Below are 25,414 nucleotides of genomic sequence, written 5' to 3' on the forward strand. Positions count from 1 at the left end.
TTTGAGTCCGCAGTAGACGCAAAGGACTATAATGCATTCGCTCAAGTTCTGAGGCACTTAACCATTTAGTGCTTTGTACTGTATGTAAGCTTTAAATGCTCATCCAATCACAATTGAGAATCAATCCATTTAATAGAATATGTTAACGTCTGTTCAAGCTGATCTTGTTTTGACTGTAAAACTGTCGACGAGCAGGGTAATTTGTGCTGTAAATTCTCTCTGTTACTGGTTAATAAATATGATTAAATAAGCTTCATTGGTCAACAACATGTCCAGTTTATATTTCACCCCAACCTCAAAATAAAGATAATTTATTCTGCATAAAATATAAACCTATTTATAATAAACATTACGATTAGTTTGCACTGCAACATTATTTATGTGAATTATTTAATGTCAATCTCTCTTTGTGTAAAATTGTGATTTTGTGTTGGTTTATTTTCAGTATCGACCGTGAGGATGACCAGTTTGCCCGGAGAAGAGAAGAGATCAGACAGCGAGCTGATGATCGGTAAGTAAATCTCATGCCTCAGATCAGACAGGCACCTGTTGATCTGAAGTGGATTCAATCACATAATGCGTGCGTGTGTGTGTGGCTCAATCGGTTCATTACGTGTGTTGCGTGTAAATATGTCTGTAGGGTCTTTCAGCAGCTGTGCTGCGCTAACAAGGTCACTTCTGTGTCAGACGCTCGAGGGGGAGCAGAAATCTCCTTTTGAACTCGATAGCTCAGATTAACCAAGATCAGATATCTCTGCAGGGTCTTGATGGATTGTGTGTGTTATGCATTTGATGTACAAATGTGCTTTTGTTCAGCATTTTTTGTCTCTAACAACAGTGTTGTTTCTTTAGTACGTATCGTGAATGAATATTGCAAACAGTATCACAGTGCATTCTGGGAGTCTTATAGATTGTTACGGCATGCACACACACACATATACAATATAATATAATATATAATTAATGTTTTTCTTTTTTAAGAGGAATTGAAAAATGTGTAACACACAGGAAAATGGTTGACTAGCTAGTTTTATGATAATTATTTCCTTTTTTGTGCATATTTTAAATGTTTAGTCACAATGTTGCCTGCCATAAAAGTACCATAAACATATTTTTCTCTTTAAATATTCTTTGCACAAAAATATGTCACATTGTGTAAGTAGAACAAGCTGCAACTGGTGTTTCATGTTGATTTAAAATTGAGTTTAAAAGTTTGGGGTCAGTAAGATTATTATTATTTTTTTAAATAAATGTATACTTTTATTCAGGAAGGATGCATTCAATTAGTAAAAAGTGACAGTAAAAACATTTATAATTTCAATTAAAGGGTTACTTCAGCGATTTAGAAACCCTCTGAGACGAGAGATTTATGTATTTTATGTCTGGAAAAAAAGCCTCCGATGACTTAAATATCGTCATTTTGCGTCATCTGAGGATTTTTTGGCCAGAGGCTAAAGACTACAGCCAGTAGGAGTTAGTTCTGCATGTTTTCAACCGCCCATATGGTAGGATCTCACTCACAGAATGAATGTAAGACACAGACGGCCGCTCGCGCATTCATAATGGAGCGGTGCAGAGCAATACGAGTGTTCTCAATGAATTCCTATGAAAGTTAAGCTTCCATAGGCATGAACTGAAAACGCGCCAGTCAAATGCTGGGCAGCCATGCTCATTTTAGTTTCGGTTTAAAATGAGTGGCAATTTTGGGGGCGAGTTGCTTGAATTGTGGGTTCGTGAAAACACAACAACAAAAAGGTACAATGACAAACTCACTTAAATAGGCTCATTTCGCTTTGAAATCAAATCTTCTGCGATCATCTGGTCTATCAGCTCCTCACTCTCTGATGAATGAGATCTGACTCCTGCTTCGTTTGTGCTGCGACTCTCGTTCGGCTCGTGCTGTATTGAGCAGACACATTCAGTTTTTAATTGTAGTGTCTGTTCTCTAACTGAACTAAATGATTTTATTACTATAAAAATCAAAACAATGGTGCCGCAGTGGGAAATTTATGTAAACGTGGCTTGGGAGTGGCCTCGCAGGGCAGCGAAGCAAGTGCATTCTGGGAGTTGTTGTCGTTCATCCACATGAGCCAAAAATAAATTTTCTGGCTTTTCTCAGTCTAGAAGGCACCAAATTCTAAAACAATTTCACATTTCTACTACATTAATGACCCAGTTTAAATACACATTCATCTTTCCAGCGGTGAAGTACCCCTTTAAATGCTGTTCTTTTAAGAATACTAAAATCATGTTTTCGTTGATTAAAATAAGAAATGTTTCTTGAGCAGCAAATCATCATATAAGAATGATTTCTGAAGTGACACTGAAGACTGGAGTAATGATGCTTTGCAAATTCAGCCTGGCGTTACAGAAATAAATTACATTTGAAAATACTATATTACAATAAAAAAAAGTTATATTACATTGCTACATTTTTTCACAATTTTACTGTATTTTCGATCAAACTAATGGAGCCTTTTTGAGACTCATAAAAATAATCGTACTGACCCCAAACTTTTGAATGGTAGTGTAACTTTGTCTTTTGATAAAGATCCTTTTAGTTTTTATTCACTGTTGGTCTAAGTGTTTGGCATTCCAGTTTAATATAGAAATCTGATCCGATTGTGTTCCCTCAGTAGATACACACATGTAAAACAGCAACCGGTGGAGTCATTGTTGTGGTGCTTTGTGCAGGATTGTGGAAGCCGCAACAGATGGCTAACAGCTCCGATGATTGTTCTCAGATCAGCTGCTCATAAAGCTCCGGCTGATTTATACGGCACTTTTGTGCAGATATGAAGCGGCCGCGGGTTCGTATGGAGACCAGGCTCCGGCTCGGCCCATCTTCTTTATAGAGTGTAGAGAGAATGAATGATGCACTGGGAGCGAGTGGTGTCGTTCAGTATGTCACACACCCATAAAACACTGCTGCTCGTATTTACGACGCCCCACCGCGAGCCTGTGAAGGAATGGATGGGCTTAAACAAAGACATGAACTCGGCATGAATCATCTGGTGCAGCCCATGTGCTGCTCTTTAGGACTTGCCCTGTTTTCACGTTTTCACTCCTGCTGAAATTGAATCCAGGTTATGAGTTTGATTCGGTTTTTCTTGTGCAAACTATTTCACGTTTTTATATTGGCCAGTGGTGACCAACACACTATCAAAAATAAATGCAATACGTGCACAACTATGAACATTATAGTCTGGATAAGAAATGCGTTTGGCCATTCATTTACACGACAACGGCCTTTTGGGGGCCTGAAAACGGGCTTCAAAGTGCAAGTTTTTGAAAATGGTCTCTGTGTAAACAACAAAAACATGAATCTGTGAAAACGATGACGTCATGCACGCGTATATTACATGTTCAGTCTATAGTGTTTCATCGCCAACTACTGGCCTGGCAGCAGAATACAGTGTTTTTAGTCATTTTCGCCAATCCGTGTGAATGGGGATCGTATTAACAATGGTGTTGTCTGTACGTGGAAAACTACGGTGGCCAGGTAGTGCACAACACAACACAATACAATATAAAAAGCAAACATAAGTTCACAAAACAATGAAAACAAGCCACAACACAACGGAAACAAGCCACAACACAACGAAATCAAGCCACAACACAACGGAAACAAGCCACAACACACCGAAAAAGCCACAACACAACGAAATCAAGCCACAACACAACTAAAAAGCCACAACACAACGAAATCAAGCCACAACACAACTAAAAAGCCACAACACAACGAAATCAAGCCACAACACAACGGAAACAAGCCACAACACAACGGAAACAAGCCACAACACACCGAAAAAGCCACAACACAACGAAATCAAGCCACAACACAACGGAAACAAGCCACAACACACCGAAAAAGCCACAACACAACGAAATCAAGCCACAACACAACTAAAAAGCCACAACACAACGAAATCAAGCCACAACACAACTAAAAAGCCACAACACAACGAAATCAAGCCACAACACAACGGAAACAAGCCACAACACACCGAAAAAGCCACAACACAACGAAATCAAGTCACAACACAACGGAAATGCTCCCAACCACTCAGAGGCACTCGGAGCGCTGTAAAGTTGCCACGGTTCTTTAGAATCGGCAATCTAACAAAGATATCAATACCACAATTAGTTTAAACAGTAACCATTGTTTATCGACATAAAATATTAATTCAAAATCACCTACATGCATCATAGCTGCATATTTATGCTCGAGAATGCTTTGACCTGATACCACGGTGCTAAGGGAACGTCTGCCAATTCCACAAGTGGTTGAAACGTATAATTTGAATGAATTAAAATTACTTTTAACACTTAAAAACACACATGTTAAAATTCCACAGCTTGATTGTATTGGTAAAATTGACTTAGTAATGCACAACACAGCATTGGAATTTGAAAAAAACACAAAAAAAACTTTTAATTGAATTCATACAAATTATATGTTTCAACTTGGTGGAATTGGCAGACGTTCCCTTAATGCCGTGGCAGTGGGTCAAAGCGTTCTCGAGTAGAAATATGCAGCTATAATGCACGTAGGTGATTTTGAATTGATATTTCATGTCGATATACAATTGCACACTTAAAACTGATCGTAGTGTTTAAATATTTGTAAGACTGGTGAATCTATAGAACACAAGGAAAACTAACTTTACCGCACTCCCCTAGTGGTCGGAAGTATTTCCGTTGTGTTGTGGCTTGATTTCGTTGTGTTGTGGCTTTATTTCTTTTTGTTGTGGCTTAATTCCGTTGTGTTGTGGCTTGATTTCGTTGTGTTGTGAACTTATGTATGCTTTTTAAATTTTGTTGTGTTGTGCACTACTGGGCCACCGTAGAAAGCTCAAAGGAAAATTTTAAGCATATCGTTGTGTAACGTACCCTAATTTAAGTCATGGAATCAAAATTGCAACTTATTTATTTATGGAATATTGCCGTTTTTATTTTAAATGATTTATCCATGCATGGACCATTTTTTTGTATATTTGTGTACCTCATAATCTTGAATCAGAATAACGTCCCCTCCTTGCAGCGACATCTCTTTTCTGATGACTTGTTTACTGGCATGAGGGCGGGGCAACCTGTCATTCATATGAGATCGACCAATAGCAATCCACACCCATCCAATCAGTTCCACATGGACAAAATCAAGTCCCGCCCTACATTTTTTCTTGTTTAAGAAGCCTTTTCACTCAGACATGCGTCACAATAGGCAAAAAAATACAATCGCAACTTCCATTTGAAATGTATGGAGCCCCACACACAAAAAAACTAGTAGGCTAAATCGTGCGCACGATTTATCAATTTTAGGGAACAAATTAGCAAATTATGTGGACGGTTTAGCAAGTTGAGGGAACGAAGTAGTAAGTCGCCCGCACGATTTAGCAAATCGAGGGAACGAATTAGTAAATTGTGCGCACAATTTACTTTTTTTTTTTCTTGCACGTCATGTGCGGGGCTCCATAGAAATTAGATCATTTCCACTGATTTTGCAACAAAATACAGCTCAAAAAAAGTCAAATGATGCAAATGACTGTTGCTGAAATCTGTATAACCTAGACCAGTCTGTCAAAACCTGTTACTAATCTCTGGTTACTGTCTATTGCAGGAGGGTGGAGAGGAAGACAAAGCATGATGAAATCCGCAAGAAGTATGGTGAGTCACGTCAGTCCTGTCCTTCTGTCATTAGTATTCACAGTCTACTCATTATGGCTCTTTTCTGAGTCATGAAAACTATAAAATAACAGAAATAAAACTATGGGAATACATGTGTGCTGTATAGTGCTGCCTGCTTTATTTCACTGTCTGCTCCAAAACATACAAACTGTAGAAATAAAATGTAGTTTTACAAAGAAATTCATACACTGCTGTTGAAAAGTTTAGGGTCAGTAAGATTTTTTATGTCTTATGCTCACAAAGGCTGCAATTATTTGATCAAAAATAGTAATATTGTGAAATATGACAATTTGAAATAACTGTTTTCTACATTAATATGTTTAAAATGTCATTCCTGTGATGTCAAAGCGGAATTTTCAGCATCATTACTCCAGTCTTCAGTGTCACATGATCCTTCAGAATTCATTTCTTTTATTATCAATGTTGAAAACAGTCGCGATGCTTCATATTTTTGCGTAAACCGTAATACATTGTTCATTTCAGGATTCTTTGATTAATTGAAAGTTCAAAAGAACAGCATTTATTTGAAATAGAAATGTTTTGTAACATGTCTTCACTGTTACATTTGATTGATGTAATGCTTACTTGCTGAATAAAAGTATTTATTTTAAGCTTACTGACCCCAAACTTTTGAATGGCAGTGTATATATATGCACAGTTCATATTTATCAAGCAGAAGCCTTTAGTGCAGAAGGTTTTTAAGAGAAACAAATTCAGTCCGCTTGTCCAAACTTCTGTCCAGTCATATCGTCCGCACAGACGTCGCACACTTTACTGAGCGTGAGCAGACGGTCAGCAGAGGTCATGGCCCCAGTGTTTGTTCGCACACTAATGTATTCGGGCCGTTGATGTGGAAGAATTTGCTGGAGATAATTGCACCAATAATAGTGGGTGAGATTCAGATTGATCTGCTGCACTGACGCAACTCGAAAGTGCTCAATTCTGCAACAACTTATTAAGTTTCATTATTGGGTAAACGGAGTTAATGCGTCTTCAGTTGTAATGTTCTGCTCTGATTACAGGACATCGTATGGAGTTGTTTTCACACAGGTCATCATGTCAGCTCTGGTTGTCTATTGATCTGGTTCATTGTGTGGGTCTCAATAATGCTTGATTCAGCAGATGCCATTTTTCAAACGATTGACTCGTGATCAATGCGTATGTGGCTGATTTTAATGTGGCGCCTCAGCAGAGGAAGTGTTGTAGTGATAGTTACTGATTGCCAAATAGCAGTAGGATAGTGGTACTAATTACTCTGTCTAAAATATAATTATTTTACTTATTACTTATGAATACGGTACAAGGTGAATTAAGGACAACCTTTACCAGATGGACCTGTCCTTCCAGTTCGTTATTTAGGATCAATTATCTGTGCAACGTGGAAAACGGCACATGCATATTACATCAGATTGCGTTTACTGAATATTTTCTAAATTAAATCGTTCAGAAAATTCTGGTCTTAAAGGAACACACCACTATTTAAAAAAATAGGCTCATTTTCCAACTCCCCTAGAGTTAAACCGTTGAGTTTTACCGTTTTCGAATCCATTCAGCCGATCTCTGGGTCTGGCGGTAGCACTTTTAGCATAGCTTAGCATAGATCATTGAATCTGATTAGACCATTAGCATCTCGCTCAAAAAAATGACCAAAGAGTTTAGATATTTTTCCTATTTAAAACTTGACCCTTCTGTAATAACATTGTGTACTAAGTTGGTTATGTTGACGGAAGTTAGCTTATTTTCAGGCGCTGCGTAATATAATTGGGCCGCTGCACTCATGGTGCGGCAGAAAAGTTCCTTGATTATTACGCAGGAATGAGAGTATTGTTCCTAGCCATATCGGTCTCGAAAATCGCAACTTTTCATTTTCCGTCTGCCTTAGTACACAATGTTACTACAGAAGAGTCAAGTTTTAAATAGGAAAGATATTGAAAGTCTTTGGTCATTTTTTTTTGAGTGAGATGCTAACGGTCTAATCAGATTCAATGATCTATGCTAAGCTATGGTAAAAGTGCTACCGCCAGATCCGGAGATCGGCTGAATGGATTCGAAAACGGTAAAACTCAACTGTTTAACTCTAGGGGAGTTGGAAAATGAGTCTATTTTTAAAAATAGTGCCGTGTTCCTTTAAGGCAAGACACTTCGGGTAACGTGTCTTCTTTCCGACTTATTTATCTCTTTCTGACTTTATCTAGTCCGAAATCTCCACTTCAGCATCTTTACATACGCCAAACTTTTACAGTTATGTTATCATCTATATTCTGAATAGTTTAACAGAGGGGTTTTCAAATCATGTGCCTGATTTATCGAACATTTTATTTGTTGACAGTATTTTCTGATTTATGGATTGATAAAAAGAGATATCCACTCTGTAAAACCTTAAACTCTAACATGTCAAACAAAATCAGATTTTATTCAATGTTCAGATTTCTGTTCTGAGTGCATATAATGCAAACAAAAAAATGAATACAAAATCGTGTTAATGAGGAAAGTATGGTGATATCTATTAGTTAGAATTTTTCTTTACCCTTTTCACCTGTAGTGTCTTGCCTCTAAAGTTTAAAAGTGCAGATGCACAAATTTCATGAGGGTTTGAGGAGAGAGGTGCATTTCTCCAGAACTACTTCTTTTGTTTTCCACTTTTTTGGTTCTTAATAAAAACCTGGCTGGCCAGGTGACTCCCGCTTGATTAACTCTGTGCTAATTAGCACTGGTGGAGAGGCGAGAAGAGCCGTAATTTATGTGGTGGCAAAGCCCTGGGTCCTGTCCCAGCGCTGTAGAGGAATGAGGTGAAATGTAAATGTATTTTGCGCCTCCAATCGCAGCTCCTGCAGTGCGGGAGAGCGAGAGAAACCGAGAACGGGGTCACCAGAGCCGCAGCGTTCAGAGCGAGACGGAGGGCAGGAGGATGAACCTGCTGAAATACATGCGACCTTGAGATAGGCTGAAGGAAGCTGGACGTGTGGGTTCACACCGCAGAGGAACGATGAAAATGACCTGAATAAGAGGAAACGGCAGAGAGCATTTCTTTCAGAAGAAATAATGTAAAACTACATGGAAACAAACTTCTGTTCTATTTCAAAGTGCCCCAGTTATGCTTTCTGGGTTTATTTTCATGTAGTGTGTAATATAGCTTTGTGAATGTAAAAGGTCAGCTAGTTTCAAAGCTTGATAAAAGAAAGAACCATTTCTGAACTGATACTGAGTCATCAGTAATTCCGGTCTTAGTTCCTGCTCAAACCTACGTAGGTTTGTAACAAATTTTTCACAATGCTCGCCTATGGTCTTCTTTGGCTGCCCACGAACAACATCTAGTTTACCCTGCCCTCAAACACTGTAGTTGTAGGTGAGGCCTGGAAGAGTTTGGTTTGTGTTGTCGACATGTCATGAAGACGCTACGAAAGCAAAAACACTTTTGCTGCACTTGCAAAGGATGTTTGATACAGTAAAACCGACTCCATCGTTACTGTTTGTATCACTAGCTATGTTTCCATCCAAAGTTGCGAATATAATTTATGCGCAAAAATGCAATATCGCATAAAACATTTGCGAATAAAGCACCGTTTCCATCCAGTGAGTCGAAGAGAACATAATCGTCACTTCCTGATAAACTACCGCTAAAAAAAATCACCAAGAAACATAGGAGAAGCCACCGGATATAATCAATTATTTGCGTCTCAGAGAAACTCAGGCATCTCAATAAACTTGTTGTCATACTTTCAGAGGCAGATGCTGCTGTTTGGGAACTCAGTCGTGTAAGACAGTTCTAGGAGGTAAATATATACCTAGCATCTTTGACAACAGACTTCTGAAAGACCAAAACAGCATTTCAGATGCTGTGCAAACAAGATTTTTTCGCTGGTTAGTACAGTTATGCTGTTACATCGCGAAAGTCACATGATTTTCCTTATGCGCATCAAGGAATTTATTCGGTAAATGCGTTTCCATCGTAGTTTATGCGCATGTTTTCGTATCGGATAGAAAATGTATCCTACTCAAACAAGTGCATACGTTTTTAATGCGCATTTTTAAAATTTATGCGCATCTTGGCGTTTCCATTCAGCATTTTTCGATACGATATCCCAAAATGCGTATAAAAATAGGTTGTTGGAAAAATAGGTACTGTGTATCAAGTGCAGAAGAAGAGCCGGAGCTGAAACCTATATATGCTAATGGGCATTTAGTTTCCGACACTCGATGTGAGCGGTCGCCCAATCGCAACACACTGGGCCGTCTGACCATTCAGAGCAGAGTAGACCAATCGCAACACACTGGGCCATCTGACCAATCAGAACAGAGTAGATCAATACGGACTACCCGCACATCCGGGAACTTAACTGAACTTAACTTAATTTCGTTAACGGCTCTTTTTAGGGGAAAATAAACTAGACTTCCCATAGACTTCAATATAAAATAGCGGCAAAAAACAACGTCTGTACATAGCCGGCAGGCTTGAATAACTTAAGAAATCACTCAGATTAAACACGTCAAGTAATTATATGTCCACCCTGCCTGCCATAGAGTGTGAAAGATACCTCCACACACTTAATTTGGTCAATTTAAAAATATGTCCCTTCATTCACCAACCGTCAAACTGGTATAACAAGTGAATTATTTGACTTCGTTTTTGCTAATGAATACATCTTTAAATGTATATTATGTCTTTATATTTAGAGTACTGAGTGCACTTTTCTGTCCAGCCATAGTTAACTAGCCTGACTTAGCTTCCGATAGCATCATCCGTACTTCATGATTCAGAAACGAAGTTAAATCATTCACTGGCTTCCCTGGTGACTCGATGAGGTACGAGTAAATGTCCTCTGGCCACTGGGTGGGGTTGTTTCACCAATTTGACGGTGGGCGAATGAAGGGAGATGTTTTTTTAATTTGACCAAATTAAGTGTGTGGATGCATCTTTCACACTCTATGGCAGGCAGGCTGGACATATAATTACTTGACATGTTTAATATTGGTGATTTCTTAAGTTATTCAAGCCTTCCGGCTGTGTACGGACGTTGTTTTGTGCCGCTATTTTGTATTGAAGTCTATGGGAGTCTAGTTTATTTTCCTCTAAAAGTGGGTGTGAATCTGTTCAGAGACATTCTATGACGTTGCGCCGGTTGTGCGTATCACAACAGACTGGGCCATCTAACCAATCAGAGCAGAGCAGGCTCGCAGAAAAGGAGGGATTTAGAGAGTCTGAATCCTTTATCGAACTGTTTCAGGCACTGAGAAGAGGTGATGCTGCAATGTATATTATGAGAAAATTAAAGTGTTTTTTGGACCTTGGATGGATGTAAACATATTAGAGGAGACCTCCAAAACAAAATTAGTAACCTTTAAAGTAGCATAATGGGGCACTTTAAAAGCTATGTCCAAATGGCAACAAGCAGCCTACAGATGCATTTATGTGACTGCAATGCATCTGTTTGACATTCTCTGTGAGCCGGTGAAGATGGTGTTCAAAGTAAAGAGAAGATCAAAGGATGTGAGCGCACTCAGAGGGCTTTATCACACCATAAGATGACAAGACCGTCTCCTCATTCCCACTCCATCCGCTGGAGCTTCATCTTGTTCTCGGTGCATGTGTTCGAGTGTCTTCGGTAATGTGCAGAATAGCTGCTGAAGAACGGATGTGACCCTCACGTCCATTGTTGTGCTTTTAGAAGGTTCAGGCGTGGATTTTATGAAGCAGTTTGTAGAAGATTTACGTCCTATGATTTTATTCAAGGTTTCATATTCTACAACTGTGCGGCTGTTTACAATAAGGTTACTTACGCCGATTTTAATCGCAATAAACAGACACGTTCACCTTAATCGTGTGCACGGACGTACACGGATGCCGAGTGTTGGTCACACAACTTCATGAATGAACTCTGTGACATTATTATGAAGTTTTCTCTTCTCCAAATTGCTAAACTCTGTCAACACAACTCGCTGCGCAGTCTCTGCTCCGTATCTTCATCCAGATGATGAACGCGATGGAAGCAGGCAATCCCGGCATTGCCATTTTTCATCTGATTAATGTCCAGAACGTCCATAAAAAAATATTTTGAATTTGATGTGAGCGGATTAAAACAATGGCCGGTAACATGCGTACTGTGTTGAGTGTGGTATAACCATACTTATTAGTGAATAATCAGAATAAGGAAAATTGCATGTAAACTGGAGTATTCTGCTCATGTCATGTTAACATCTTACTGCGATTAAGACCTTACTCTGATTATTTTGCATTGCTTGTGCACTATTGGTGCACATGTAAACGTAGTCATTGTTTTGATTCGGCTGTGCAGGTCCACGATAATACTGCCTGGTCTTTAACATGGGCTGGCTGGTATATGCAAATTTTGGGTGCGTAAATATTAATGATCCCGACTGCAACGCCACAGTCGGTATTATGTTGGGATTTGCCCCTTTTTCAGTTGTCTTTTGCACTCACGAAATGTACATATGAAGGACGAAACAATGGTGTTTGAGGCTCATGGTATGTCAGTTCCATGTACAAAACTCTTATTATTCAACTATATTCAACAGTTTTCCATTCTATGGCACCTTTAACTACCATATATTAACATATTTTACATAACATTTAATAATCTTTTCATTGTTAGTTAATAAAAATACAATTGTTCATGTTAGTTAATAGTGCATTGTTAACAAATACACCAAGAATGATAACCATAAAGATATAGTTCTAAAAATCGTCCTCAATATTAATGAATAGCCGAGTTCACGCCACAGCTATAACAATAAAGATATAGAGCAACAATATCGTTGGAATCACTTTCAGAACGATTTTATCCTGCTGATGAATGATAAAAACATTGACAGCCAATCAGAATCCATCCTGCTGTAACAAGCTCGAGCATTTAAAGCGACAGACAAGCACGCGCTAAGAATAAACAGAACAATATCGTCAACTGTTGTGGACGCTAATATAATTATCTTTTATAGTTATCGTTCTTTGTGTGAACGGGCCTTAATAAATCATACATTTTGAGGCTTTAAGTGAATAGTCTTCTGAACATTAGAGTTTATCTACATTGTGTCTAGGTTTCATCTCAAATAATGTTCATGCATAATGTAATTTTACATTGATTTCTTTTGATTTTGTTGGGGTTCTTGGCTGCTTTTGTGAGATTCACACAACAAATCAAACTTCTATTGCATTTCTTTAGGTAATTTGATACTATGATCCCAGAAACTGTAACTGTTTCCAGACCCTGCTGCAAACTAAAAATCATTTTTTTAAACTTTGCTTATTCAGGACAAAATAAAAGTCATTGATGTCATTGTCTGAGTGTGTGGTGATGCTGCTCTATTATGACTGATGGTTTCTGGGCCGTGTCCTCATTGGCTCTGCTGTGTGCTTGTGCATCCTGTGGTGAAGCGTGCTGTGTGTGTGTGTGTGTGTGTGTGTGGAAGACATGACAGCATGATGGATGGAGGCCTCCTTTGTGTTTCTCCTGCCCTCAGCAGTCTGTACGTCAGGGAACGGGTGTCTCCGACCCTGCTGCTCTCGCACATGGACACACACACTAGCGTCTGCCCTCGAAAGGACGTTCGGTGTGAGATTCTGCCCATGTATCTCTTAATACAATTGCACAGCAACAGAGTCCAAAACAAACACTGGCCAAATGAGAGTAGAAATTGAGTTTTGGCTTATTAGTTTGTAACTTTTTTTTTGTTTGTTTTAAGGCAATACACTATTTAGTTTTTTCATACACTGGTCAGTTTTGAGATTTTAGCCGATTTTGCTTACATAACTTGTCTTCTTTCAGATAAGTGGAAATAAAACATCCTAAATAGACGTTTAAAGGATTAGTTCACTTTTAAATAAACTTTGGCTGATAAATTACTCACCCCCATGTCATCCAAGATGTCCAAGTCTTTCTTTTTGCAGTCGAAAAGAAATTAAGGTTTTTGATGAAAACATTCCAGGATTTTTCTCCATAAAATGGACTTCAATGGGCTCCAAACAAATCAAGGTCCAAATGACAGTTTCAGTACAGCTTCAAAGGGCTTTAAACGATACCGAAATTCAGGCTTTCTAAGCAAAATCATACAACATTTCCTTCAAAATCATTTCTGACCTTCTGTCTTCTGACATATTGCGCATCTTTTCACTTTTCATAATCAATCTAGCCTAGATTGAATTTAAAAATAACATTATAATATTTAAACATAAACAGGAACTTCATGTAAATGGTCTGAAAGTCCGAACCATACAGAAAATGCTTTCACACTATTTTATTAAACATTTTTACATTTTATGAGCTCTTCGTGAGTTCTCAGCTGGTAAAAATCAAACCGTATGTTCATAAAATGATGACGTTTAATCCAGCACACAGCATTGTTTTGAATGTTCGGTAAGCAAGCTCCGTCGCGAAATATACGTCATAAAAGCCGACCAATCAGGTTGTGACCGTATCCTTATGCCTTTGGTTCGGTAACTTTAGGTTCACTGTTAAAAATGGCAGTGTGGACGCTAAGCAGACCAGGACTATAGGTTTTGTTTTTTGGTATGGACCAAACGAATCGAACTACAAGTGTGAACGCACCCTAATAACTCTAACATGTCAGTGAAACAAAGCTTTTGAATCTGGATTTATTCCAAATTTCTATTCTAGAAATGTATGCAAATAATGACATATTTAGTTCGATATTGTATCTTTTGCATATATAAACATAACATCTCGTTACAAACCAATTGTTTTAATGTACTATAGAGACAGAGCGACACGCGTCATAATCTGAAGACCACGGAAAACAATCAATCCGTCTCCATTGACTTTGCATTGCGTGAAGCGGCCTTTTTGTCATCTCGGACTTATAACAAAAAACTGAACAATGTATAAAAGCTGATATGTGACAAGGTGTACAGCAAACAAGCTAAACAAAACCCAGAAGCAAAAACCCAGACATTTTTATAAGCTGTTGACGTTGACCCCAAAAACGAGCGTTTAAGTACAAAAAAGTGGATTCAGGCCATTGAGACAGAGCGCACGGGTCATATTACACTGAGAACTACGACGACTAGAGGGGAACGTAATCAGAGACAGTAAATATAATATATAAAACGGACATTTTGACATTTGACTTAACAGTGACAAAATGTTTACTGCACACATAGACATATTGAGGCATACTGAGTGTCAGGATCCCAAAATTGACCCATTCTTCCTGCTGAAGCTTCACTTCGTATTGCCTGAATCCACTTTTATCTTCTTAAACGCTCGTTTTTGGGGGGTCGACAGCTTATAAAAACGTATTTCTGTGTTTTGAAGGTTGTTTGCTGTACACCTTGTCACATATCAGCTTTTAGACATTGTTCTGTTTTTTGTTATAAGTCCGAAATGACAATGAGGCAGCCTACCGCAATGCAAAGTCAATGGAGAGCGTTGGATTGTTTTCCCCCCGGTGTGGGCGGGGCCTAAATATGCTCTGGCTGCGTCCCAATTCGCCTACTTATACTACGTCCTAAAAGTATGTACTCTTTTTGTGAAGAAAAAGTACATACTTTTGAGTGTGTAGCAGAAGAGTATGCAAGCTTTAGGACATACTACTTCGTCATCTTTAACGGACTCTGTTACGTGCGTCCTGTCACCGTTTAAACTGTCAATCATCGTCACAGTTAAAATCCCCCACTTTAAATTTAATTTCCTACCGTATCGGAGAGAAATGTAGTCGCTCATTGATCTGCCTTTCGTGGGTCTTTAATGCAGAGACTCCTCTCATGTGTTTGCAAAGTTAATGGCCAAACGTATCATTACAAAAGTTCTCAATGCTGCTGCTGGTGAAATATAATGTGGATAATATTGAATAAATATCTTTTATTCAGGTTAAATACTGATAATTGCTCACTCAAACCACTTTATCTAATCCTCTCCACTTAACCGTCAGACTCGCGTAACCGTCATGTTTGTAGTTTTTTAAACACTTTTTATCCACGTTTGTAGTTCTAATCGAATCCTCGTCCATCTCGCAATGGGTTGTGGGTAATATCAGCCGTTAGAGTGCGCATCGATCTGCACTTCGGATTCTGACCGGAAATAGTAAACCATCCGGGAATCTTTGGAATACTCTTTTCAACATACTAAGATTTGGGACATACTAATTCTTTTTTCGAATACTATTTAGTACGGATAGTATGCGAATTGGGACGCAGCATCTGTCTCTATGATTTATTGACTGAGAAAAGTGAGGTGATATCTATTAGTTACACAAGTAATGTCTTCTCTTAAAACACATTTTAAGATGAAAGTGACTCTATTATGCGATTTAATTTAAATGCATGCAAACCGTATTCTTTATTTATTTTTTATCAAAATATTAAATACAGTTTCATGGCTGGTAAGAAACATTTCTATCCGTTTTGGACCCTGTATGTCACGTGTCCATCAGAGGTGAGCGTCGCCCGTGTCAGATCCGCTGCTCTCAGCGGTGCACATGTCCGAATCGACCCAAGGTTACGGATGAGCTGCGGTCGTCTGCTTAAAACGCGTCACGTCCTCCGAAAACCTGCTGCACCTCCTAATCATCAGGGAGGTGAAAGTTGAGCGGCTTTTCCTCGCCCATCTGCCCTTGTGCAAACAAACTTAGAGCAATGTGTGTGAGGAGAATAGATCTCTGTGAAAGTTATATCTGCTACGTCTAGACAAAATCACCATAAAACTTATTACAGCCTCAGTTCCCCGGAGCAACGCGGGGTGAAAGAAAACCTTCACTCAAAATAAAAATACTACTGACAGAAAATATGACACATGGTTATGAATATGGTTCATGTGATTGTTTCAGTGATGAATTGTTTATGGTCGATTTGGGTAAAAGCATCTGCTAAATGCATGAATGTACTGTAAATAAAAATATCTCTCGTCCTTCTTTCTAGGTCTCATCCCGGACTCCGACCATCCGTACAGCAAGTTCGAGAACGAGTAAAACCGAGGGATCGGCCGTCCAGGAATCACTTCACCAGATGCTTTGCTTTGCTCTTTTGAGACACGTCCAATCACTTTAGGTTAGATGAAGCTGGATAGCAGCTGAAACTGAGATTAACCTTGTCTGCTCTTTCATTGGTTAGTTATCTCTCTCTCTCTCTGTTCTCATTTGACACTTGCTGAATTCGGAACCACTCACTAGTATACTACTCTTACTACTTTCAGCAGATCTTTGTATGGCAGAAATAGTAAGAGTAGTATACTAGTAGTATGCAGTTTCTTTTTTTTTTTTTTTTTTACTCTTCACACGACAGAATCACATTGTAATTGCTTTAGAAGCAACTGATGAAAATGGCTAAAATGGAGTGAAATTATGTTGTTTCTTTGTTTTCTTATAGAGAGACTAGTTCACAAATATGGAGATTCTCTCATGATTTACTCCCTCTCGTGCCATTCAAACCTGTATGAAGGCGGACAGTAGTGAAGTATTTTTTTTTTTTCAAGTATATGTACTTTATCAGTGTTCTTCTTTGGAAAATCTTTTACTTCACAACATCCAAAGCATAATATTGTACTTTTTTATCATTAGTATCATTTAATACATATTTACATTAAACATTTAGTACTATTTTTAATGTAATTAAGTATTAAAGTAAAAAAAAACGTTTATTTATGAAACGTAGTGCGGTAAAAAGTACGACATTACGCTTTGGGATGTAGTGAAGTAAAAGTTTTACAAAGAAAAACAGTGATAAATACTTGAAAAATGTACTTGAGTAGAAAGTAAAAATACTTCTACTGTCCACCTCTGCAATTTACAAGAATCTTCATGAACAATGACGGTTCATTCTGACTTTCAAAATGATAAGAAGGACATTAAATATGCCATAAAGGTAGTCCAGATGATGCATATGCTAGTTTTATATTCGGAATCGCATACTAATCATACTATTTCCGCCATAGAAAGATATGGTAAACGTAGTATGAGTAGTATCCTAGTATATGGTTAAGAATTATGATATGTCATGTGATACTTGCTGTGAGAAACAGACCCAAGTTTTATTCTCTGAAAGAAAATGAATGTCTTTCCACATATTAAAACTTAAGAGCCTGCTGGAGATGATCAGTGAACTTAAAGGGAAAGTTCACCCAAAAATGAAAATTACCATGATTTACACACCCTCAAGCTATCCTAGGTGTATAAGACATTCTTCTTTCAGACGAAAACAATCAGTTACTTATGAAAAAAGCATAACTGGTGCAACGCATGACGTCGGACGTATAAAGAAGAATGTCATATACACCTAGGATGGCTTGAGGGTGTGTAAATCATGGTAATTTTCATTTTTGGGTGAACTATCCCTTTAAAATGTCTTTTGTTTGCGTCATGAATTAATTCAGAAGATTTATAGTGCATAACTACCGTTGTTTTCTTTTTGTCACTATGAACTATTATAGAAAAGATTTCCAAAATTCTCCGTTTGCATCCCAGGTACAAAAAGGTTTGAAACGATACGAGGGCGAGTAAATAATGACAGCGCTTTCATTTTTCACTGAATTATTCCACGTCTTTTTAAATCACTCTGTGAATGACATAGGCGTTTGTATTTATACTGTGTGTTCTTAACATGTTCTAATAAAAACTAGCTTCTACTTTTAAAGAAATAGTGCTTGTTTGGTTTCAATCTCGAAGTCAGGGAAACCGCGTGGGCTGAACATTAGTTTGCAGGACGGAAGAGTTAAGTGGAATTCGCATCACATCCGGCGATGTTCCCTTTCACTGCCTGGAGGAGGTAGTTTCATGTCCTGGTCGTTCCATCAGTCAGACCGGCTCCTGCTCTCCATACTAAACCATGCAACATAAACGCACACGAGATGATGATTCCTTTGCACTACGCGTTTAATAACTCAATTCATTTAATCGTTCTTCTCTATTTGATGCCACCTGTTCTACAGTGCAGCATTAACAATCGACAAGCAAGCACATTAGTTATGCAGTTCATTCTGTGCCGTAAATTAGAATAACAGCGGCATTCATTAGACTGCAAAGGAACAAAATCCTGCAGGGAAATGCAAATGTTTGGGCAGACTCCGCAAAGCTCATCCTTGGGAATTTGCTGTGTGCATCTCGCTCATCAGCTGCATTTTTAAAGATGCCGAACAGAACGAGTCGAGCACAGCAGATGCATGAAAGATTTAAGTGAACATGAAATCAACACTGACCCTATTTACTTTCTTACAATGTTCCTGCATAATTCATCAGTGCACGGTATTCCAAGGAAAAGGATGCAGGAGGATGCGGACACCTGTGATGCAGAGACGCTACACACAATGGATGAAGTCCCGTTTGACTAACAGGTTCATCAGAATCTCGTGGTGCAGCAGAAATCAGCAAAGCGAGGCGTGGGATTGCTTTGACGGTGAACTTGATTAAGGAATGTTTGTATTAGACACGACTGTCCGGGAGAATCTCAACCTCCCACATTCTCACTGCATTTCCATCCGGCTCAGAGAGCGACGTTCTCTAAACCTGTAGTTATAACACACACAATCAATGACACATTCAAGGGTACATGTGAAGCCATAAGGCCTACTGGTCACGTTTTATTTGGAATAAAGAAATTGAAGCTTTTTTTTTTGCATTGTGACATTATCATGAGATATTTTTATTATTAATTTAATACTCCACTTATAAAACACTGTGGTGGTACTATAGGACAGTGATGATCGTGATACTGTGGTATATCAAATGGTATACCGATCAAAAGTTTGGAAATATGACTATTTTTTATGTTTTTGAAAGACGTCTCTTATGCTCATCAAGGCTGCATTTATTTGGTCAAAATCGAGCAGAAAAATGTTTACATTTTGGGAAATATTATTACAATTTAAAATAGTGGTTTTCTATTTTAATATATTTTGAAATATAATTTATTTCTGTGATGCAAAGCTGAATTTTCAGCTTCATTACTCTAGTCTTCAGTCACATGATCAAGGATGTGTAAAATTGATAAAAAGTGATAGTAAAGATTTATATTTTTAGAAAATGTTTTGTTCTTTTTAACTTTTTATTCATCAACGAATCCTGAAAAAAGTCTCACAGGTTCCAAAAAAATATTAAGCAACATTGATAATAAATCAGCATATTAGAATGATTTCAGACACCGAAGTCTGGAGTAATGGCTGGTGAAAATGTAGCTTTGCATCACAGAAATAAATTATATTTTAAAGTATATTAAAAAATGGAAAACCATTATTTTTAATTGTAACAATATTACTGTTTTTTTTTTTCTTCTGTTTTTGATCAAATAAATACAGTCTTGATGACTTCTTTCAAAAACATAAAAAATATTAATGTTTTGACCGGTACTGTATTCAACAGTAGCTTACTAAATGACAATAAAAACAACATTATGAATATTATTATAAAACATAATGATAAACAAATGAGTGAATTTACATTTAATATATATATATTTTGTATCTTTTCCTGTTTGAATTATGAATTGTGTAATGTACGGAATATTTAGGTCCTTAAAAGCAGTTTACGAACTGTGCAAAATGTAAAATTTGTCTGAATATCATGAGGACGCCTGGCTCTTATTATAAGGCAAGGCGGAGCTCAACAAATGATGGACAGTTAATCCAGCCAGTCAAAGACGAGACGTCCATTCGACGGCCAATCGCTGGCCCGCGGGGGCGGGGCTAACGCAGGGTTTTATCCGCACTCTCGCCAAGCGAAAGGAGAGAATCCCAAAAATGACATCCACATTTCCAGAGGAAAACCGCGGCGTTTAGAGACGTTGTCCTGAAGTTTCCCTCGCCTCGTCACATTATCGCGGATTACACTGTCTCTAGATATGTAACAGTCATTAGACTTAGGAAATGCATATTTAATACAGAAGGACATTGTCTGCACACAACTGTTATCTACGCGTCTCGTTTACTCCCTGATTCCAAACTCATGTGTGATTTAATGCCAGCGGCTCAACCTGCCCCAAAAATCGGCAAAATGAAGAAATTGAGAAGAACTTTGTCGGAGAGCTTCAGTCGCATCGGTGAGTGTCCATCATCCCATCTCTGCTATTGTGCACGAGCTCATTATTTCTGCAGGACAGTCCGTGGAAAGTTAGTTTTCACTGTAAATGATCGGGGTTTTTTTATGCATCAAGCGACGCATTTGCGAAACAACTGTGCACGTGAAGTGCAGATGTTGCATGATTGTTCATGAGGCTGCTGAGCTCTTCACAAAGCAGCGGATCAACAATATGAGCGTTATCTATACAGTGCTGTAGAATAGACGCTCTGTTGCTGTGAAAATGCATTGGATGTGACTTTTAATCTGCAGATGCATCAGTATTTGATTGTTGGTGATCTTCTGTCAGAGGTTCACATGTGATCAATGTGTGTGATCGATCAGTGCCATCTCATAAACTCTCTTCTCATTGCTTTCCTGCATTGAAATCCTCTAAACTTGCAGAGTCTGTAAGATCTGTAGAGGTCTTTTTCATTTTAGATCTCACTACTTATGCTTAACGTCAGTGTTATGTTATCTGTTAGTTATTTATGTGTAAAATCATTTAATATTTGGCTTTTAAATTCCCTGATTTCATCCAAACCTCGTGGGCAGATATTCCTGAAGCTTTATAATAAAGCAGGCTGTAATCTGATATCATAATGTTGCTTCTGTTTGGGGTCAGTTTTACAAATCCAACAAATCCAAATATATAAATGGCAGTGTGTGCAATGAGAGCATCTGAAAATGAATGCAACATTTTTCATGTAATCGAGATGTAAAATGTGTCACTCCTCAAGGACCTGGAAAAGCTATGATGCATCAACCTCATGCTTTTTGAGATATTTGAGCTTTGGTCTCTCAACAGAACATGAAGGTCCAGTCATCTGATGTTTCTCCTTATGTGTCATATTTCAATATGAGCTCAACCAAATGCTACTTTTATACTTTCAATTATGAGACCCACTGTTTAGGGCACTAAGCTGGTCCCTTTGTGGTCTGATTTCAGATTGTGATGGTCTTCTGTCAGTGTCATAAAGGCTGTTCTGTTGCAGTGGCGGTTAAAGATGCTGCCTTGGGGCTTTATGTCCTAAAGACGCTGTCTTCATCAGTCATGTGTCTTATGGTTGAGCTACATTCATCTGTTCTGTTAAAGGACACTGAGAGCAGAAGTAATGGGCTGATGATTGTGTCTTTGCACAGGAGTAATTCATATGAGCTTTGTTCCAAAATCCAGTTAATCATTCTGTCTGCGAAGACAACTTCTTCTGCATCATTCACCGAGAAGACTAGAGTTCATGGAAGTGGTTTGTACATCTCGCAGGTCGCGTCTCACCTCAAATTTAAAATAAATATTTTCTCATAAAGTTAAGACGTACTGTATAAATATTTTAACTATGATTCATTAAATTAATCATGTACTTTTTAAAATTATTTATTTAAATATATTTTTTTTTATAATCAATAAGTAGTGTATAAATTACAGTTTAAATAATCATCAACTATTTTAATGAATTATTTAAACAAAAAGTGTATATGTATGTATATATATATACTACACCGATCAGGCATAACATTATGACCACTGTGAATAACGCTGATTATCTCTTCATCACGGCACCTGTTAGTGTGTGGGATATATTAGGCAGCAAGTGAACATTTTGTCCTCAAAGTTGATGTGTTAGAAGCAGGAAAAATGGACAAGCATAAGGATTTGAGCGAGTTTGACAAGGGCCAAATTGTGATGGCTAGACGACTGGGTCAGAGCATCTCCAAAACTGCAGCTCTTGTGGGGTGTTCCCGGTCTGCAGTGGTCAGTGTCTATCAAAAGTGCTCCAAGGAAGGAACAGTGGAGAACCGGCGACAGGGTCATGGACAGCCAAGGCTCATTGATGCACGTGGGGAGTGAAGGCTGACCCGTGTGGTCCGATCAAACAGACGAGCTACTGGAGCTCAAATTGCTCAAGAAGTTAATGCTGGTTCTGATAGAAAGATGTCAGAATACACAGTGAATCGCAGTTTGTTGCGTATGGGGCTTCATAGCCGCAGACCAGTCAGGGTGCCCATGCTGACCCCTGTCCACCACCGAAAGCGCCAACAGTGGGCATGTGAGCATCAGAACTGGACCACGGAGCAATGGAAGAAGGTGGCCTGGTCTGACGAATCACGTTTTCTTTTACATCACGTGGATGGCCGGGTGTGTTTGTCCATCAACTTTGAGGACAAAATGTTCACTTGCTGCCTAATGTATCCCACCCATGAACAGGTGCCGTGATGAAGAGATAATCAGTGTAATTCACTTCATATGTCATAATGTTATGCCTGATCGGTGTGTCTGTATTGTGTATGTATATTTGTATGTATGTGTGTGTATGTAACAATTTATTTTAGATTAGATTAGATTCAACTTTATTGTCATTACACAAGTACAAGTACAAGGCAACGAAATGCAGTTTAGGTCTAACCAGAAGTGCAATAGCAGCAAGTGCAGGATATACAACGTTTGCATAAGTGCAGGACATGGATATGTACTGAGTATATATAAATATGTCTATAAATAGAGAGATGGTTATTACTATAAACAGAATTTACAGGTGAATATGTACAGTGAATAATATACAGATGGTTAATACTATAAACAGAATTTACAGGTGGATATGTACTATGAATATAATATAATATACAGATGGCTATTACTATAAACAGAATTTTACAGATAGAGGTATACAATGATATGTTAGGCTAAAATGAGGAATATGGCAGTGGATTAAGGTAGTGCAATAAATTATGGACAGAAGCTATCCGAAAAAAAAGTGTAAAAGTGCAGTGGAAGTGATTGCATATTACAGTTAGAAGTACGGTGCAAAATACAAATGTAAACAGTAGGTACTGTAAATAACAGTCGGCAGTGCAAATGAGCATAATCCAGTTACGGTGTGGTAGTGCAAAATGAATAAGTAAACAGTTGTTACTGTAATAAAGAGTCGGTAGTGCAAATAACAAAGTGAAGGTGGATGTGAGGTAGGAGAGTTATCAGTATATGAGGGGAGTGGATCAGCGGGGGTTTGAGTTCAGTAAGGAGACAGCTCTGGGGAAAAAACTGTTCTTAAGTCTGCTGGTCCTGGTCCGGTGGATCCTGAAACGCCTGCCGGAGGGCAGGAGAGAAAACAGTCTGTGGGCTAGGTGAGAGGAGTCCTTGAGGATGCTGCGAGCTCGATGCAGGCAGCGTTTCCTCTGGATGTGTTCGATGGCAGGCAGTGGAGTCCCTGTGATGCGCTGGGCAGTTTTCACCACCCGCTGCAGTGCCTTGCGCTCCGCAACAGAGCAGCTCCCATACCACACTGCCACACAGTTGGTCAGGATGCTTTCTATTGCGCAGCGATAGAAGTTCACCAGGATAGCCGAGGAGAGCTGATTCTTCCTCAGTGTCCTCAGGAAGAAGAGGCGCTGGTGAGCCTTCTTGACCAGGCTGGAGGTGTTGGTCGTCCACGACATGTCCGCCGAGATGTGGATCCCCAGGAACTTGAAACTGGAGACACGTTCAACAGCCATTCCATTGATGTGGATGGTGTCGTGTGTGCCTCTTGACTCCTTCCTGAAGTCCACGATGAGCTCCTTCGTTTTGGTGGTGTTGAGGAGCAGGTTATTATCAGCGCACCATGTGGCCAGGTGCTGGATCTCCTCCCTATAGGCAGTCTCATCGTTGTTGCTGATGAGACCAATCACCGTTGTGTCGTCCGCAAACTTGACGATAGAATTAGATCCATACACAGGCTTGCAGTCGGCGGTGAAGAGGGAGTAGAGAAACGGGCTTAGCACACAGCCCTGTGGTACACCAGTGTTGAGTGTGATGGATGTGGAGCAGGTGGATCCTGAACGAACATTCTGGGGTCTGTCAGTTAGGAAGTCCAAAATCCAGTTGCACATTGAGGTATTGATGCCCAGGTCTCCAAGTTTGGCTATTAACTTGGTTGGGATGACAGTGTTGAATGCTGAGCTGAAGTCAACAAACAGCATGCGTGCGTAAGTGTTCTTATTGTCCAGGTGAGTGAGCACAGAGTGCAGTGCCATGGAAACGGCATCCTCTGTGCTCCTATTGCTGCGGTAGGCAAACTGGTGTGAGTCCAATGTGGATGGTAGAGAGTCTTTTAGGTGTTCCAGGACCAGCCGCTCAAAGCACTTCATGACGATGGGTGTGAGTGCTACAGGGCGGTAGTCATTAGGGCACCTCGGGTTAGAGTGTTTTGGCACTGGCACAATGGACGTGCGTTTAAAGCATGAAGGTACAGCTGCTTGGGCAAGAGACAGGTTGAAAATGTCTGTAAAAACCTCAGCGAGCTGCTCCGCACATGCCCTGAGAACACGACCAGGGATGTTGTCTGGTCCAGCAGCCTTGTGCGCGCTGATCCGGCTCAGTGACTTGCAGACATCTGTGGAGGAGAGTGTGATTGGTGGGTCAGCTGAGGGTTTGAGCTTGGTGGCAGTTTCTCTGTTGTCTCTTTCAAAACGAGCGTAAAAGTGATTTAGCTCGTTCAGGAAGTTGACATCAGTGGCTGCGGGGGTGGAGTGGGTGGGTTTGTAGTCACTGATGGCCTGGATGCCCTGCCACATGCGTCGAGGGTCAGAGTTGGAAAAGTGACCCTCTATCTTTAGCTTGTAGCAGTGCTTGGCCTTTTTGATGCCCCTCTTCAGGTTTGCTCTGGATGCGCTGTAGGCTTGTGCATCTCCTGATCTGAAGGCAGTATTGCGTGACTTCAGCAGGAGTCGCACTTCC

General features: G+C 39.2%; 2 protein-coding genes across 2 annotated transcripts in view; both read left to right on the forward strand.

Moving 5' to 3' along the window:
• The window catches only part of LOC307138965 (pituitary tumor-transforming gene 1 protein-interacting protein), a 42,737-nt gene extending 24,454 nt beyond the window's left edge, over positions 1-18,283 (forward strand). Inside the window, exons 5-7 of the mRNA XM_079837705.1 lie at positions 446-511; positions 5,621-5,667; positions 16,577-18,283. Coding sequence (XP_079693831.1) covers positions 446-511; positions 5,621-5,667; positions 16,577-16,626 — 163 coding nt within the window. The 3' untranslated portion in view covers positions 16,627-18,283. The remainder of the gene's footprint in view (positions 1-445; positions 512-5,620; positions 5,668-16,576) is intronic.
• Positions 18,284-20,368: 2,085 nt separating this feature from the next.
• The window catches only part of cdk14 (cyclin dependent kinase 14), a 252,733-nt gene continuing 247,687 nt past the window's right edge, over positions 20,369-25,414 (forward strand). Inside the window, exon 1 of the mRNA XM_079837693.1 lies at positions 20,369-20,683. Coding sequence (XP_079693819.1) covers positions 20,590-20,683 — 94 coding nt within the window. The 5' untranslated portion in view covers positions 20,369-20,589. The remainder of the gene's footprint in view (positions 20,684-25,414) is intronic.

Source organism: Gobio gobio, assembly GCF_949357685.1.
Source record: "Gobio gobio genome assembly, chromosome: 15".
Classification (NCBI taxonomy): Eukaryota; Metazoa; Chordata; class Actinopteri; order Cypriniformes; family Gobionidae; genus Gobio; species Gobio gobio.